This window comes from Aegilops tauschii, chromosome 6 (assembly GCF_002575655.3).
Source record: "Aegilops tauschii subsp. strangulata cultivar AL8/78 chromosome 6, Aet v6.0, whole genome shotgun sequence".
In the NCBI taxonomy this organism is placed as follows: domain Eukaryota; kingdom Viridiplantae; phylum Streptophyta; class Magnoliopsida; order Poales; family Poaceae; genus Aegilops; species Aegilops tauschii.
In genome coordinates, this window is record NC_053040.3 from 282,486,499 (window position 1) to 282,505,160 (window position 18,662).

General features: G+C 45.6%; 1 protein-coding gene across 1 annotated transcript; it reads left to right on the forward strand.

The window, feature by feature from the left end:
- Positions 1-14,443: 14,443 nt before the first annotated feature.
- On the forward strand, positions 14,444-18,445 carry LOC109761447 (phosphopantothenate--cysteine ligase 1). The gene is made up of 9 exons (XM_020320262.4): positions 14,444-14,643; positions 14,763-14,889; positions 15,526-15,570; positions 15,744-15,829; positions 17,155-17,206; positions 17,285-17,345; positions 17,430-17,531; positions 17,649-17,768; positions 17,876-18,445. Exons 1-9 carry the CDS (start codon positions 14,523-14,525, stop codon positions 18,095-18,097), a joined length of 936 nt encoding a protein of 311 aa, XP_020175851.1. The 5' UTR covers positions 14,444-14,522; the 3' UTR covers positions 18,098-18,445.
- The last annotated feature ends 217 nt before the right edge of the window (positions 18,446-18,662 follow it).

The following is an 18,662-nucleotide window of genomic DNA, read 5'->3' on the forward strand; positions in this document are numbered from 1 at the left end:
CCTTCATGCATATTAATACCCCTCTTATTATGAACATGAATATGATTTGTGAGTAGTTATGTTTGTTCCTGAGGACATGGGAGAAGTCTTGTTATAAGTAGTCATGTGAATTTGGTATTCGCTCGATATTTTGATGAGATGTATGTTGTCTTTCCTCTAGTGGTGTTATGTGAACGTCACTACATGACACTTCACCATTGTTTGGGCCTAGGGGAAGGCATTGGGAAGTAATAAGTAGATGATGGGTCGCTAGAGTGACAGAAGCTTAAACCCTAGTTTATGTGTTGCTTCGTAAGGGGCTGATTTGGATCCATATGTTTCATGCTATGGTTAGGTTTACCTTAATTCTTCTTTCGTAGTTGCGGATTCTTTTGAGAGGGCTTAATCATAAGTGGGATGGTTGTCCAAGGAAGGGCAGTACCCAAGCACCGGTCCACCCACATATCAAATTATCAAAGTAACGAACGTGAATCATATGATCATGATGAAAACTAGCTTGACGATAATTCCCATGTGTCCTCGGGAGCGCTTTCCTTTATATAAGAGTTTGTCCAGGCTTGTCCTTTGCTACAAAAAGGATTGGGCCACCTTGCTGCGCCTCGTTTACTTTTGTTACTTGTTACCCGTTACGAATTACCTTATCATAAAACTATCTGTTACCGATAATTTTAGTGCTTGCAGAGAACACCTTACTGAAAACCGCTTGTCATTTCCTGCTGCTCCTCGTTGGGTTCGACACTCTTACTTATCAAAAGGACTACGATAGATCCCCTATACTTGTGGGTCATCATTTTGTAATAGAGTTATCGGCAACTGGCAGGAGCCATATGGTTGTCACTTTATTGTATGCAATGCAATCGCCCTGTAATTGTTTTTACTTTATCACTAAGCGGTAACGATAGTCGTAGAAGCAATAGTTGGCGAGACGACAACGATGCTACAATGGAGATCAAGGTGTCGCACCAGTGTCGATGGTGATCATGACGGTGCTTTGGAGATGGAGATCAAAGGCACAAGATGATGATGGCCATATCATATCACTTATATTAATTGCATGTGATGTTTATCATTTATGCATCTTATTTTGCTTAGTTCGGCGGTAGCATTATAAGATGATCTCTCACTAAATTTCAAGGTACAAGTGTTCTCCCTAAGTATGCACCGTTGCGAAAGTTCGTCGTGCCGAGACACCACGTGATGATCGGGTGTGATAAGCTCTACGTTCACATACAACGGGTGCAAACCAGTTTTGCACACACAGAATACTCGGGTTAAACTTGACGAGCCTAGCATATGCAGATATGGCCTCGGAACACTGAGACCGAAAGGTCGAGCGTGAATCATATAGTAGATATGATCAACATAGTCATGTTCACCATTGAAAACTACTCCATCTCACGTGATGATCGGACATGGTTTAGTTGATTTGGATCACGTGATCACTTGGATGATTAGAGGGATGTCTATCTAAGTGGGAGTTCTTAAGTAATATGATTAATTGAACTTTAATTTATCATGAACTTAGTACCTGATAGTATTTTGCATGTCTATGTTGTTGTAGATCAATGGCCCGTGCTACTGTTCCTTTGAATTGTAATGTGTTCCTAGAAAAAGCTAAGTTCAAAGATGATGGTAGCAACTACACGGACTAGGTCCGTAACTTAAGGATTATCCTCATTGCTGCACAGAAGAATTACGTCCTGGAAGCACCGCTAGGTGCCAGGCCTGCTGCAGATGTTGCTGATGACGTTAAGAACGTCTGGCAAAGCAAAGCTGATGACTACTTGATAGTTCAGTGTGCCATGCTTTACGGCTTAGAACCAGGACTTCAACGTTGTTTTGAACGTCATGGAGCATATGAGATGTTCCAGGAGTTGAAGCTAATATTTCAAGCAAATTCCCGGATTGAGAGATATGAAGTCTCCAATAAGTTCTACAGCTGCAAAATGGAGGAGAATAGTTCTGTCGGTGAACATATACTCATAATGTCTGGTTACCACAACCACTTGACTCAGCTGGGAGTTAATCTTCTTGATGATAGTGTCATTGACAAAGTTCTCCAATCACTGCCACCAAGCTACAAGAGCTTCATGATGAACTATAATATGCAAAGGATGGATAAGACAATTCCCGAGCTCTTCGCAATGCTAAAGGCTGCGGAGGTAGAAATCAAGAAGGAGCACCAAGTGTTGATGTTCAACAAGACCACCAGTTTCAAGAAAAAGGGTAAAGGGAAGAAGGGAAACTTCAAGAAGAATGGCAAGCAAGTTGCTGCTCAAGTGAAGAAGCCCAAGTCTGGACCTAAGCCTGAGACTGAGTGCTTCTACTGCAAAGGGACTGGTCACTGGAAGCGGAACTGCCCCAAGTATTTGGCGGATAAGAAGGATGGCAAGGTGAACAAAGGTATATGTGATATACATGTTATTGATGTGTACCTTACTAATGCTCACAGTAGTGCCTAGGTATTTGATACTGGTTTTGTTGCTAATATTTGCAACTCAAAACAGGGACTACGGATTAAGCGAAGATAGGCTAAGGACGAGGTGATGATGCACGTGGGAAATGGTTCCAAAGTCGATGTGATCGCCGTCGGCACGCTACCTCTACATCTACCTTTGGGATTAGTTTTAGACCTGAATAATTGTTATTTGGTGCCAGCGTTAAGCATGAACATTATATCTGGATCTTGTTTGATGCGAGACGGTTATTCATTTAAATCCGAGAATAATGGTTGTTCTATTTATATGAGTAATATCTTTTATGGTCATGCACCCTTGAAGAGTGGTCTATTTTTGTTGAATCTCGATAGTAGTGATACACATATTCATAATATTGAAACCAAGAGATGCAGAGTTGATAATGATAGTGCAACTTATTTGTGGCACTGCCGTTTGGGTCATATTGGTGTAAAGCGCATGAAGAAACTCCATTCTGATGGACTTTTGCAATCATGATTATGAATCACTTGGTACATGCAAACCATGCCTCATGGGCAAGATTACTAAAACTCCGTTGTCCGGAACAATGGAGAGAGCAACCGATTTATTGGAAATCATACATACTGATGTATGTGGTCCAATGAACATTGAGGCTCGCGGCGGGTATCATTATTTTCTGACCTTCACACATGATTTGAGCATATATGGGTATATCTACTTGCTGAAACATAAGTCTGAAACATTTGAAAAGTTCAAAGAATTTCAGAGTGAAGTTAAAAATCATCGTAACAAGAAAATAAAGTTTCTGTGATCTGATCGTGGAGGAGAATATTTGAGTTACGAGTTTGGTCTTCATTTCAAACAATCTGGAATAGTTTCGCAACTCACGCCACCCGGAACACCACAGCGTAATGGTGTGTCCGAACATCGTAATCGTACTTTACTAGATATGGTGCGATTTATGATGTCTCTTACTGATTTACTGCTATCGTTTTGGGGTTATGCTTTAGAGACGGCTACAATCACGTTAAATAGGGCACCATCTAAATCTGTTGAGAAGAAACCTTATGAACTGTGGTTTGGCAAGAAACCCAAGTTGTCGTTTCTTAAAGTTTGGGGCTGCGATGCTTATGTGAAAAAGCTTCAAACTGATAAGTTCGAACCCAAATCGGAGAAATGTGTCTTCATAGGATACCCAAAGGAGACTGTTGGGTACAACTTCTATCACAGATCCGAAAGCAAGACATTCGTTGCTAAGAATGGATCCTTTCTAGAGAAGGAGTTTCTCTCGAAAGAAGTGAGTGGGAGAAAAGTAGAACTTGAGGAGGTAAGTGTACCTGCTCCCTTATTGGAAAGTAGTTCATCACAGAAATCAGTTCCTATGACTACTACACCAATCAGTGAGGAAGCTAATGATGATGATCATGTAACTTCAGATCAAGTTACTACTGAACCGCGTAGGTCAATCAGAGTAAGATCCGCACTAGTGGTACGGTAATCCAGTTCTGGAAGTCATGTTACTTGACCATGACGAACCTACGAACTATGAGGAAGCGATGATGAGCCCAGATTCCGTGAAATGGCTTGAGGCCATGAAATCTGAGATGGGATCCATGTATGAGAACAAAGTGTGGACTTTGGTTGACTTGCCCGATGATCGACAAGCCATCGAGAATAAATGGATCCTCAAGAAGAAGACTGACGCTGACGGTAATGTTACTGTCTACAAAGCTCGACTTGTTGTGAAAGGTTTTCGACAGGTTCAAGGAGTTGACTACGATGAGACCTTCTCACCCGTAGCGATGCTTATGTCCGTCCGAATCATGTTAGCAATTGCTGCATTTTATGATTATAAAATTTGGAAAATGGATGTAAAGACTGCATTCCTGAATGGATTTCTGGAAGAAGAGTTGTATATGATGCAACCCGAAGGTTTTATCAATCCAAAGGATGCTAACAAAGTGTGCAAGCTCCAGCGATCCATTTATGGACTGGTGCAAGCATCTCAGAGTTGGAATAAAGGTTTTGATAGTGTGATCAAAGCATATGGTTTTATACAGACTTTTGGAGAAGCCTGTATTTACAAGAAAGTGAGTGGGAGCTCCGTAGCATTTCTAATATTATATGTGGATGACATATTGTTGATTGGAAATGATATAGAATTTCTGGATAGCATAAAAGGATACTTGAATAAAAGTTTTTCAATGAAAGACCTCGGTGGAGCTGCTTATATATTGGGCATCAAGATCTATAGAGATAGATCAAGACGCTTAATTGGACTTTCACAAAGCACATACCTTGATAAATTTTTGAAGAGTTCAAAATGGATCAAGCAAAGAAAGGGTTCTTGCCTGTGTTACAAGGTGTGAATTTGAGTCAGACTCAATGCCCGACCACTGCAGAAGATAGAGAGAAAATGGAAGTCATTCCCTATGCTTCAGCCATAGGTTCCCAATGCTGTGTGCCTTGCTATTAGTTTAGCACGGAGGTACCAAAGTAATCCAGGAGTGGATCACTGGACAGCGGTCAAGAACATCCTGAAATACCTGAAAAGGACTAAGGATATGTTTCTTGTTTATGGAGGTGACAAAGAACTCGTCGTAAATGGTTACGTCGATGCAAGCTTTGACACTGATCCGGATGACTCAAAGTCACAAACCGGATACGTATTTATATTGAACGGTGGAGCTGTAAGTTGGGGCAGTTCTAAGCAAAGCGTCGTGGCGGGATCTATGTGTGAACCGGAGTACATAGCTGCTTCAGAAGCAGCAAATAAAGGAGTCTGGATGAAGGAGTTCATATCCGATCTAGGTGTCATACCTAGTACATCGGGTCCAATGAAAATCTTTTGTGACAATACTGGTGCAATTGCCTTGGCAAAGGAATCCAGATTTCACAAGAGAACCAAGCACATCAAGAGACGCTTCAATTCCATCCACGATCAAGTCAAGGAGGGAGACATAGAGATTTGCAAGATACATATGGATCTGAATGTTGCAGACCCGTTGACTAAACCTCTCTCATGAGCAAAACATGATCAGCACCAAAACTCCATGGGTGTTAGTATCATTACTGTGTAATCTAGATTATTGACTCTAGTGCAAGTGGGAGACTAAAGGAAATATTCCCTAGAGGCAATAATAAAGTTGTTATTTATATTTCCTTATATCATGATAAATGTTTATTATTCATGCTAGAATTGTATTAACCGGAAACTTAGTACATGTGTGAATACATAGACAAACAGAGTGTCACTATTACGCCTCTACTTGACTAGCTCGTGGAATCAAAGATGGTTAAGTTTCCTAGCCATAGACATGAGTTGTCATTTGATTAACGGGATCACATCATTAGAGGATGATGTGATTGACTTGACCCATCCTTTAGCTTAGCATGATGATCGTTTAGTTTGTTGCTATTGCTTTCTCCATGACTTATACATGTTCTTATCACTATGAGATTATGCAACTCCCAAATACCGGAGGAACACTTTGTGTGCTATCAAACGTCACAACGTAACTGGGTGATGATAAAGATGCTCTACAGGTGTCTCCGATGGTGTTTGTTGAGTTGGCATAGATCGAGATTAGGATTTGTCACTCGATTGTCGGAGAGGTATCTCTGGGCCCTCTCGGTAATGCACATCGTTATAAGCCTTGCAAGCAATGTGACTAATGAGTTAGTTGCGGGATGATGCATTACGGAACGAGTAAAGAGACTTGCCGGTAACGAGATTGAACTAGGTATTGAGATACCGACGATCGAATCTCGGGCAAGTAACATACCGATGACAAAGGGAACAACGTATGTTGTTATGCGGTTTGACCGATAAAGATCTTCGTAGAATATGTAGGAACCAATATGAGCATCCAGGTTCCGCTATTGGTTATTAACCAGAGACGAGTCTCGGTCATGTCTACATAGTTCTCGAACCTGTAGGGTCCGCACGCTTAACGTTCGATGACGATCGGTATTATGAGTTTATGTGTTTTTATGAACCAAAGGTTGTTTGGAGTCCCGGATGTGATCACGGACATGACGAGGAGTCTCGAAATGGTCGAGACATAAAGATCGATATATTGGAAGGCTATGTTTGGACATCAGAGTGGTTCCGGATGAGTTCGGGCATTTACCGGAGTACCGGAGGGTTACCGGAACCCCCCGGGAGTCTATGGGCCTTAGTGGGAGAGAGGAGGAGGCGGCCAAGGTGAGGGCGCCCCCCCCCAAGCCCAATCCGAATTGGGGTGGGGGCCGGCCCCCCTTTTCCTTCTCCCTCTCTCCTCCTTCCTTCTTCTCCTACTCCAACTAGGGAGTAGGACTCCCCCTTGGGCGCGCCATGAGAGGGCCGGCCCTCCCCTCCTCCACTCCTTTATATACGGTGGAGGGGGACACCCCATAGACACACAAGTTGATTGTTTAGCCGTGTGCGGTGCCCCCCTCCACAGATTTCCACCTCGGTCATACCATTGTAGTGCTTAGGCGAAGCCCTGTGTTGGTAACTTCATCATCACCGTCATCACGTCGTCATGCTAATGAAACTCTCCCTCGACCTCAGCTGGAACTAGAGTTCGTGGGACGTCACCGAGCTGAACGTGTGCAGATCGCGGAGGTGCCGTACTTTCGGTACTAGGATCGTTCAGATCATGAAGACGTACGACTACATCAACCGCGTTGTCATAACGCTTCTGCTTTCGGTCTACGAGGGTACGTGGACAACACTCTCCCCTCTCGTTGCTATGCATCACCTAGATGGATCTTGCGTGTGCGTAGGAATTTTTTTGAAATTACTGCGTTCCCCAACAACACAGCTACGGTAAGTATTTCCCTCAGTTGTGAAACCAAGGCATCAATCCAGTAGGAGAACCAAGCAACACTATGTAAATGGTACCTGCACATAAAGAACAAATACTTGCAACCCGACACGTAAGAGGGGTTGTCAATCCCTCCTCGGTAAAAAGATAGATAAATTTGTATGAATTTGGGTAAATAGATCTGAATAAACCACAAAATAAAATAGACCCCGGGGCCGTAGATTTCACTAGTGGCTTCTCTGAAGAAAATAGCGCACGGTGGGTAAACAAATTACTGTTGTGCAATTGATAGAAGAACAAATAATTATGACAATATCCAAGGCAATGACCATGTATATAGGCATCACGTCCAAGATTAGTAGACCGAATCCTGCCTACATCTACTACTATTACTCCACTCATCGACCGCTATCCAGCATGCATCTAGTGTATTAAGTTCATGGAGAAACGGAGTAATGCAATAAGAAAGATGACATGATGCAAACAAGATCTATTCATGTAGGAAGACCTCATCTTTTTATCCTTAATAGTAACGATACATGCGTGCCTTGCTACCCCTTCTATCATAGGGTGACGACACCGCAAGATCGAACCCATCACAAAGAACCTCTTCACATTGCAAGAAAAATCAATCTAGTTGGCCTGACTAAACCAAAGATTCAGAGAAGAAATACGAGGCTATAAAGATCATGCATATAAGAGAAGAAAACTCAAATAATATTCAAGGATAAAAATCTGATCATAAACTCGAACTTCATCGGATCCCAACAAACACGCCACAAAAGTCATTACATCAAATAGATCTCCAAGAGACCATTGTATTGAGAATCAAAAAGAGAGAAGAAGCCATCTAGCTACTGCCTACGGACCCATAGGTCTATGGTGAACTACTCACGCGTCATCGGAGGAGCACCAATGAGGATGATGAACCCCTCCATGATCGTATTCCCCTCCGGCGGAGTGCTGGAATAGGGCTCTAGATTGTATCTCGTGGTTCTGGAACTTGCAGCGGCTGGAATTGTGTTTCGTCGACTCCCCTAGGGTTTCTGGAATATTTGGGTATTTATAGAACTGAGAGGCGGTGCATCGGAGCTCCGTGGGCCCCATAATACATCAGGGAGCGCCCTAGTGTATCTGGTCCCCACGGGCCTTCCCTCGTACACTTCCTTGGCTCCAAAGTTGTCTTCTGATCCAAAAGAAATCACCAAAAAGTTTCGCTGCCTTTGGACTCCATATGATAGGGATATTCTGCGAAGGAAAAAACAAGCAAAAAACAGCAACTGGCACTGGGAACTATTTCAATAGGTTAGTCCCAAATAATAATATAAAGTTGCTATAAAATGAATATAAAATATCCAAGATTGATAATATAACAACATGGAACAAGCAAAAATTATAGATACATTAGAGACGCATCAACCAGCGCCAGATGATTGTCGACATCATCCTACAAGTGCTCCTGATTAACCATGTGCTCATCCTTGTCGTCCAAATTAATCGCTAGATTCATGCCTGCCTGAGCAGGATGAGTGACGATCTCCAAACCCCTGATAGCCCTCGTCTTATGGATCCTCGTCCTGTGCAATGATCTCCAATCCCCCTTGATAGCCCTGCTCTTGTGCATCCTCCTGTGCGATGATCTGCAACCCCCTGGTAGCTCTTCCCTTCTTCGTCCTCCTCCTCGTCGCTATCTCCTCGTCAGTCACCTCTTCGATGACCTATATAATACACAAATTCACCAGCCCTCCGCATCTTGATTCGGCGAGGAGAGGCGGGAGAGGTACTCGTACCAGCGGGCTCGCTGTCGACGATCTTCAGACTCCATCGCCTCTCGCATTGCCCACATGATAATCTCAATTGGGACTTCCCCCTTTCCTTTAGGAAGTAACCGCCCGTGCTCGTCCGTCATCACTTCCAGCGCCAGGACCAGCGAGTCCATCATGAGAGCTTACGAGCTCGGAAACTAGGAGCATATCTCCTTGCACTTGGCCAGAAAAAGCTCATCCCTGCCGCAAAACAACTCCATCGCCCTCTTCCAGCTTGGACCTCCTTGCCATCAATCAAACACCAAATTTGCAAATCAAAGAATTAAAAGCAAATTCGATTATTCTGATCAAATTCACCACAAGAAAAATATAAATGGGCTACATGCAATGAAACCTAATTTCTAGGGTTTTCTATTACAAAACTAGTTGTCACTTGTACTGTTGGCAGGAATCCAATCCTAAATCGACGTCCATATTGATTGCAAACTTTATCAATTCGACGCATGACAATTCGATCGCTCAATCGCCTATTCAATCGACTTATAACTGGATCCTAATTGCTAGGGTTTCGATTAGAAACGTACCGGTCGGTCAATGATCTTGAATGATTTCGGCATGGGAGGAAGGGCTGCCGGTAGAACCACTACGCTATGCCATCGGAGCTCACGCAACCGGTCGAAATGGCCGACGAGGTTATTAGGGGGCACGGCGGCGGCGGCGTGGGGCTGGATGGGGATGTGGCGGCTCACTCGGGGTTGGGCTAATTTAGGCAAAAGAAAGTTATAGGTCAATGAGCCAAGTCCTACTCATCATAAGCGGTCGCGGCCCACCTATCATATGCGGCCCACCTATCCTAAGATCTCCGTCCCCACGCGTCAGTAACTGAGCAGGTAATGGTCAACTGCTTTGACCAGGTGGCAAGGCTTTGTTTGGGTCTTTGTGAGCACGAAGTGAGTGGTGGAGGGAAAAAGTGAACACAAGCTAGAAGGTTGGGCAAAATTGAGCACAAGTATGGAAGAAGGGGGCACAGAAATAGAAATCCCTATAGTTAATTTTATATTCTATGCTATAACTATTATGGTTCTCGAACCTGCGATAACCAAGGTTCAGAGGGGAACTCATATGCACGTGTTGACTTATAAACATAAAATAAGATTCATAGTCTTGCCTCTAGGACTAGATCAAGTGTTGCATGATGGTTCTGTTTTCCTGGTCATCGGCATAGTAAAGCGTAACATGGATGTCAGCAACATTAAGGGCATGATGTTCGAAGAACATTCATGTTGAATTGACCCAAGTTGTATACTTGTATGATACACCAAGAGATGAAATCGTCACAAATCTGTAGTCCATAACACGGGAAAGTTAACGTATGCACAATTCCTAAGACCATGGTAGTATCAAGTCACTCCATACCGGACGATGCACTTTGGGGTTGTTCTAACATCAACCGTAACATGGTGATCATAACGACAACTTACAGGTTCATCAAAAATGTATGATGAGGGACTAGATAGCTCGAGACTGAGATTTTTTCCTCCTACGACAGATATATATTCTTAGAGCCCTCTCGGTGTGATGACATCCATAATCTTCTGGCCATACAGAGTGTGACTTGATCACGGGGATGCCAAAACATGAGAACAAGAAAAGAGAACAAAATTGATAACGAGGGAGTGGTATAGTGAGCATGTATTTGACTCGCGGTGATACCAATATATCTCGCCTCGGGTTTTGTAAAGTATTGAGAAGCAAAAAGAATAAAACATGGTGGCTAAAGGTTCACTTGATAAACATTCGTGTATATAGGGGTCAATATGGATGTCCACAGTTTCCCTATTGATCATTGATCGAAAGGTTTTTCAGTCATGTCTATATTTCACTGAACCTACAATGTCACACGCTTAAGAACCTTTGATATGTTGAGTATTCGAGGAGTTAGGAGCATAGGAGAATATCTTCGAAAAGTTTCCGAGATATCATAAATTGTTTCGACAGTGAATCTAAAGAGTTTCGAAGAAATCGAAAGCGTTTTGGAGAAAACCGGATAGGCGAAAACATTATGAGGATCTAACCGGAATTTACCGGGAGCCCCCTGAAAATATTATAGGCGACTGGGTTGCCCAGAATAGGCTAGACCTATTAGGGAGCAACCACATTAAGGCCCATGTAGGTGGCGCCCTCCATTTTTGCCTTGTTGTCCAAGTGGAGGGGTGTGGCTAGGGTTTTGGGAGGGGCCCCACCTCCTTGGCCGCCGTCCCAAGGGAGGGAGGCCCCTCATCCAAGTGTGGCCTCCCCCCTACTCCACCTATATATACCCATGGGGGCGCCCCCTATTGCGACACAATTTCTTGTGCATCTCGGGTGCCCCCTCTCCCCCTCTAGTTTCTTCAAGATAGTTCTGCTCCCCGAAGGGCTGCTCCTCCCTCCTCTTCTACTTAGGTAACATCAAGCTCTGGACGGTGAAGCGCTGTCGGATAACTGGTGTCGTACGCGTGCAATCCATAGAGGGATCGTGCATTTGATTCTTGTTTGAGGGAACTGTTCGTGGACGCTTCGAGGGACCAAGATGATCTTCACCAACTCTTCTTCCGCTGAAATTCGAAGTTGGTAATGATCAGATCTTCATAGTGATCTTGGGAATTTGATTCGTAGGACCGATTTTTTTTCTACTATGTTTCCCAACACGATCGGCTTCACAACATCTTAGTGCGACACATCCTCTTCATCTACAAATCCTTGTCTCAAACCACATACTTGCTTCTTTATGTAGTAGACGATGATGTTCTCACCGTGTCTTGTACCTTGTTTCTCTACTATATTATGTCTCTTCTTGGGCAAGACTTCGCCATATCTGTCTTGGTCCTTTGTATCACTTTTTCGACATTGTTGTTAGTCGTACCTCCTCCAGACTTCTTTCGTAATGATAGTATGCCCTGGATAACATTGAGCGTGCCGACATGACTGATTGCCATCCAGTCCGTACTCCCATAGACTCCGAGCTAAGTCCGCGCTTGGAATCGATGTAATTTACTAGCAATCTTGAGACTGTGTAACTTACTGGCCAAGAGGAGGAATGGTGTTACATCTATCGCAAGGCCGACGGCGGATCCCGACGGCACGGCGTTGTGGAGTTTCGGCGACAGGCGTGTGTGGATGGATACGCGCATGACGGTGGCATTGTCTAGCGTCGTGGTGCCATCGACGGCAGGTCTGACAAGGTTGGTGCGTCAATAGCTGCTCTAGAGATGAATCGTGTAAGACGGCGGCGGCGGCCTCTGAGAGTGCGTCGGACCGGTGTGTGACCCGGTCCCGGCATTGTGGCTTGGCTGGGGCATCCAACTTTAGATGTTAGGCTTTAGTGTGATATCTATTTGGTATTCGGCTCGGACATTCGGCACCTCTTCATCAAGAGGATAGAAGTAACATAGGTGTTGCCAAGATGACGGCTTCAAATTTACTAATGTATTACTTTGTAAGGTTTTTATGAATAATTAATAAAATAACTGCATGCATCGCTTAGATACAGAAGGCAGAGGTATATCCTTCTTTTCTAAAAAGCAGCAATTTTCAGGCGGAAACAAAAACGATGGGTACTTTTTACAGGGAAACGACAATCAAACAGTGCGTAAGTTATCTGCTTCTGGCGGTGATTTATTAGAGAATCCTACCGTTTACCGTAATCTCGCGGACGCTCTACGATTACTCGCCCCGATCTCTCGTATGCTCTCCAGCAGGCATGACTGTTGATGTATGTCCCACGCTCCGCTAACTTCAACTGGTAATGCGTGCGTGTGTATCTCTCCTCTCATATACGGAGTACTACTACTATATTGTACCCCAGAGAGGATGAATACAGCTTAATTATTGAGCTCAACCTTACAAGTTATACTACTTTTAACACTGCTGGCATGCCCGTTGCATCCATACGCATGCATGTGGCCAGTGGCCACCGATCATGTCTTGGGTATTTAGGGGCAGCCGGGCCACCACACATTAGCTCCACCTCCACGCAGGGACCAAACAAGACCCGAGGCTAAAATCCGAACGACTACGCGCGCGTGCACCCTAATTAGTAGCCACGCTACACGCAGCGCAACCAAAAACGCAGGCTCTTGATGGACGGGAGAGACCGCGCACGCTGCTTGCGTAGCCTTACCAACCTAAAAAAAATGCGTCGGAGCCCTACCCAAAAGGCCCCAGGGTGAGAACGACGACGACATGCGTAAGTAGCGGAGAGCCGGACTCAAACACTCCCTGTAAACACTCTCTGTGTTCGGCTCGGTTAGTGATGGGTCATAAAAACATTATCCACCTTCATCTCTCGTATCCAGCTCAAATCTAAGGCCGATATGAGAAGGCCTAGACGCGTCTTGGTGCGTTTCTCACATCGGGTCCAACCCACGCTGGCCCACTCGGACCTCACATATATTCGTCCCGCCCGCATGTCGGATCAAACCCTAGCATTTTCACTTCACTCCGTTTTTAATTTTTGTTTCAGCGATCTCTGACCTTCTCCAACATGATGGGCAGCGGATTCGATTCAAAGATCTCCGGATATGTGGACTAAGACCTCGTCCCATGCTGCCCGAGGAGGAGATAACCGTTCGTATGGCTCTCCGCCACTCACGGGAGGGGTCCGCCAACCAAGGTTGAACTCGATCCGATGAAAATCCATTGCGTGTGTGCAAATGGTGCTTGGATCCATCGGGCCTAGTGGCTGGAGGCGCGTGACCGCGACCTCGCTGGTCACGGCTGTCTGCCGCACCACCGTCGGGGCGGCAACGCAACCCCTCCGATTGCACATCTTCCCTGCGGTGCCAGGCTCCGACTCAGAGGTGAACGACGACATGTAAGGTCACAACTTGTTCAATGTAATAGCGTGGCATGCCCGCCGTGCTAGACAGACGACGCGAGAGGCAGCTGCAGCCGTCGTGGCCTAGATCGCAGAGGCGGAGTCGCTCACTACCTCGGAGTGGGTGACCGGCACCTCCCGGCGCCGCAAGCAAGTCATTGATGTGTCGGGCTCCGACCACGAGGGTTTATCGTGAACCCCACCGCTCGAGGCCACATGCTCGGACGAGAAAAGATAGGGCATGGGAGACGGTCGCGCCTTGTGTCCCATATGGGCCAGTCTGTGTTACATGTCCTACTCTACCTCGTCAGCGATTGGATGTTCACTTCGCAGGTCTCATCACCATCGAACACGGACATGGACGAGAACAAGGACTTGGAGCGAAGATACATTAGGGCTCTAACGTGCAACAGACACGACGGTTGACATGGCAGCCGGGCCCCTGCTCCAGTGTCCTGGGCCCGCAGCGCGTAACCGCGAGCGGTTTAGTGCAGCCATTATGGAGCCCGATTTGGATTGGCGCGCGCCTGCTCTGATTTCTGCCGAACCAGCCCAGCGTTGTAGAGTAAATCAGCCAACACTCTCCTTTAAATTCTGCCCCCTTCTCTCCACTTCGTCGTCAACTCATCACAGCCCGCGGAAATCTCCCACAATGCTCGGGGCGGAGGACCCAGAATCCTTCTTCGCGACCGCGCCGCCGCTGCGCGACGCCGACGCCGACGCCGTCCGCACAAAGCTGCAAGAGTTCATCGCCCGCAACTCCATCATCTCAGGTAGTTAATCAACCCAGCTGTGCGTTGCCAGTCTTGTGCGTGATCGATGCGAGTATTTCCGTCGAACAACCGACGTGCGTGTGACTCGGCGACGCTCCTCTGCTTGTGTGCTGGTGCAGCGGGCGGGGTCGACAGGCGGCCTATCGTGTGCGTCACGTCGGGCGGGACGACGGTGCCGCTGGAGCAGCGGTGCATCCGGTACATCGACAACTTCAGCTCCGGCCACCGCGGCGCTGCCTCCACCGAGTAAATTAACCGCCCTTCTCTTCTTGTCCCACTCGTCGCTTTCCGTTTGTGCTGCCTACTTGTGTGAGGATGACAAAGGCCAAACGGCAACTCAACTACAACGGAACCTCCCCTCCGCAAAAAAACCATACTGCTCCGTATAGAGGTTGCATCAATTAATCCGGATTTTAGAAAAGGAGGATGGCCCCCCAATTAATTCGGATGAGAGGGGTATCATTTATTCTTAGATTAAACGTGTGCCGCATCCGTATGGGTATGTTCGTTCCATGAGAATGTCCATGTGCGCTAGGGCCCAGTTGATGTCGCGCTTGAAATTTCTGCTCTGTTCATTGGATTTCAATCACCGTTTTGAACAAGGATTTCGGTTATTAAATGAAGTATTTCTAAGTTATTTTTACTGTAACTCCTGATCAGTCTTAGCTCTGCTTTCCTGACTGACCACGCCTCTTTTACTGTGGAACCTTTACCGTCCGTACTTTACCTGGAACTACAATGCACAGTTGCAGATAAACCAATGTCCGCTTGAACATGTAACTTACTACGTGTAGGCAAGCACATGACTGGAACAATGAAAGTTCCTCATGTCTAACAAGTTTGATGTATATGTATTAATCTGTTTTTGTTTTGATAATATAGGTATATCTTGAAGGCTGGTTATGCTGTTATCTTTCTCCACCGACGGTAGGCTACCTGGCTACTAAGTTCTTAGTAATAACTGTTTGTCTTCCACTGAAGCAACTGATCTGAACTAAACTGGTTTTTACCCTCTTCTAGTTGAATGATGAATTGTTCTGTGTCTAGATACTTTTCACTGTGAATAATATGTTGTTTGCTGCTACGTACATGCCTTCCAGAGGGAGTTGTCAGCCTTACTGTAGGTTCCTGCCTGATGATTCATTCCTCAAATTCTTAGACGTCAATGAAGAATCAAAAGTTCAAGGTTGGTAATATACATGCCTAGTGCACATAGGAAAACTAACATCTACTGTATTTCTCTAGGAGTGAATAGCATAAAACTACCACTTTTCGTGCTATGGTTTCAAAAAACTACCGAAAATTTGTTTGTGACTGATAACTACCACTTTTGGCTTCGATTGTTTTAAAAAACCCAAAACGCCCGTTGCTAAGAAATTAAACTGGTTTATGACAGGTCGGGCCCGCACCTAAACGGACCGTTAGTTTGACCGTTTGTTTGACCGTTAGATGACATGTGGGGCCCACATGTCAGTGCCTCTTCCTTATAAAAAACAATTGGGTCCCTATAAATGTTCTAAAAATGCAATCGGGTCCCTGTAATCTTTTGGAAAAAAAGCAATCGGGTCTCTCCCATGGCCGTGCGGCCGCAGCCATGGCCAGCAGCCGCCGTGAGGAGCTCGCCGGCCAGCCATGGCGCCGCGTGGAGCTCCCTTCTGTCGCTCATCGCCATCCAGTGCGCGCAAGGTGCGGGTGGACGGCTTTGTCGCCCTACTGGACGCCGCCATGGAGGACCGCATCCAGGGAGGCCTCCTGCCGGAGTTAGCCACCCGTGCCACCCGCAGCCATGACCCATCGCCGCCTGGACCCTGCACGAGCGGTGGCTGCCGAGGTTGGCCCGGCAATGCGGCGCAGCGCCTCTGGCCGGTGGCGCCATGGCTCCAGGCCATAGAGGACGGCGCGGCGGGCTGCAGACTACGGGGAGGAGAAGATTTGGGGGAGGAGGCAGTTGGGGAGGCGAAGGAGCGGCCGGCCGACGCCGGCGAGGTGGAAGAAGGGGCGGCTGGCGCTGGTGGAAGGGGAGGCGGCTGGCGCTCCGTGGCCCTGCTGGACGCCGTCGTCCGCAAGGACGCAGTTGTGTGGATGGATGCGGTCTTGCACGTAGGCCAGCGGTGTGGCCGGCGCCCATGGCCGCGCCGCTCTCTTCGGTGAACTTCGGGGTTTGACACCGGTGGGGAGTTGACGTCGAAGGAGAAGAAGGGAGGCAGAGAGGATTGAAGGAAATGAGGAGGAGACACTAACATGTGGGCCCCACATGTCATCTAACGATCAAAGAAACGGTCAAACTAACGGTTCGTTTAGATGCGGGCCCGACCTGTCATAAACCGGTTTAATTTCTTAGCAACGAGCGTTTTGGGTTTTTTGAAACAGCTGACGCCAAAAGTGGTAGTTATCAGTCACAAACAAATTTTCGGTAGTTTTTTGGAATCATAACATGAAAAGCGGTAGTTTTATGCTATTCACTCTTTCCCTAGACTAGTCACTTACTGTTATGTTTTGTTTTGTGCTCAGTGGCCGAGTCCCATCAGACAACCGTAAAGGAATCAATTTGGCACTATTGCAAGGTGGAGCATAAGATTATACACTGCTTATCAAAGGTGGCACACTAGAGTTACAGCAACTGACAAGTGAATTTCCTGCTGGCTATGGAAGGTGGCTCTCTGCTGAAACTCCAATTCACCACAATATTTGAATACCTTCAGGTTTTGTATCTTGGATTGATAAGTGCTATATCACATACCAATCAAACCAAATATTCGAAAGCATGACACAACATTGGGTTGCAGTTACTGAGGATGGTGGCTACATCGGTGAGCACAGTCGGGCAACGCGGGATGTTCTATCTTGCTGCAGCCGTATCAGACTTTTATGTTCCTTGGGATAGCATGGTATGGTTTTAAGCACTTGGCATACTTTTTTTAAGAGAGAAAACTTGATTGTTAAACTCTGCACAAGAATAAACTTTGTTATAAATGCCTTAAACAGGGAATTTGATTGTTCTGCAGGCAAAACATAAGATTCAGTCAGCTGGAGGCCCTCTAGAGATGAGGCTCAGTCAGGTTCCAAAAATGCTTTCTGTATTGCGGGACCAATGGGCTCCCTTGGCATTTTGTGTATCTTTCAAGGTTAGTTTTTTATGCAATGGAAGAATGAACGCATTTTATACCTAACAATTACTAGGTTTGTACAAATTATTTCAATTATTCGCTCTAACAATGTAAAATAATTGCAGCTGGAGACAAATTCAGACATTCTTGTCCAGAAAGCAAATATGGCTCTGAACAAGTACAAGATGAACATTGTCGTGGCTAATTTGCTTGCAACATACAAAGATCAAGTCATTATTGTCACAAACGGAGCAAGGAATACTGTCCGGACGCGCAACAGTGATGACGATTTGGAAGAGCAGATAATCAAACTCCTAGCACAGAAGCACTCAAAGTATATTTGTTGATCACAGATGGATGCAACCAGGGTCCAAACTGAATTATGACAAGTCTGTACCGTCGTGGTTTGGCCTCGATACCTACAGTATTTTATTGGTATCTACGTATGGAAATGGAAACAAATCCCTGTTGAATGTGAGCAATCACTATACCTGTAATCTGTAATGATGTCGATACCTGTGTGAACTGCATCGACATATTCTTCTGGTTTTTAGTTTGCAGAATTATGGGAAGGTGATACCAAATGGGCCATCAACTACTACTAATGATAGCTTTGAGACCAAAACAAATAATTGCATGTTAATTTATGAATGTCGAATGCAACAGTGTTTCTCTATTCAAGTTCTAGATTCACCTATGGGAGTTTTGTTGTCTCTTTTTTCTGGGCTTTTTAGAGAAGAGATACATGTTCTCTTGACTTAGCTTTGACTGGGTAACTATTTTTGCTTCGTAATGTCTCTGTTTGGTAAGAACATTTCTCAAATTACGAGAAATCGTACTCCCTCCATTGTACTCCCTATATTGTAAAAAAAAACGCTCTTATATTATGGGACGGAGGGAGTAGAATATAAG

Bases quoted from the DNA above. Each gene is read 5' to 3' on its own strand.
- LOC109761447 (XM_020320262.4), top strand. From the start codon at position 14,523: ATGCTCGGGGCGGAGGACCCAGAATCCTTCTTCGCGACCGCGCCGCCG. The intron at 14,644-14,762 runs GTAGTTAATCAA...GTGCTGGTGCAG, and splicing joins CCGCAACTCCATCATCTCAG to CGGGCGGGGTCGACAGGCGG. The intron at 17,769-17,875 runs GTTAGTTTTTTA...AAATAATTGCAG, and splicing joins CATTTTGTGTATCTTTCAAG to CTGGAGACAAATTCAGACAT.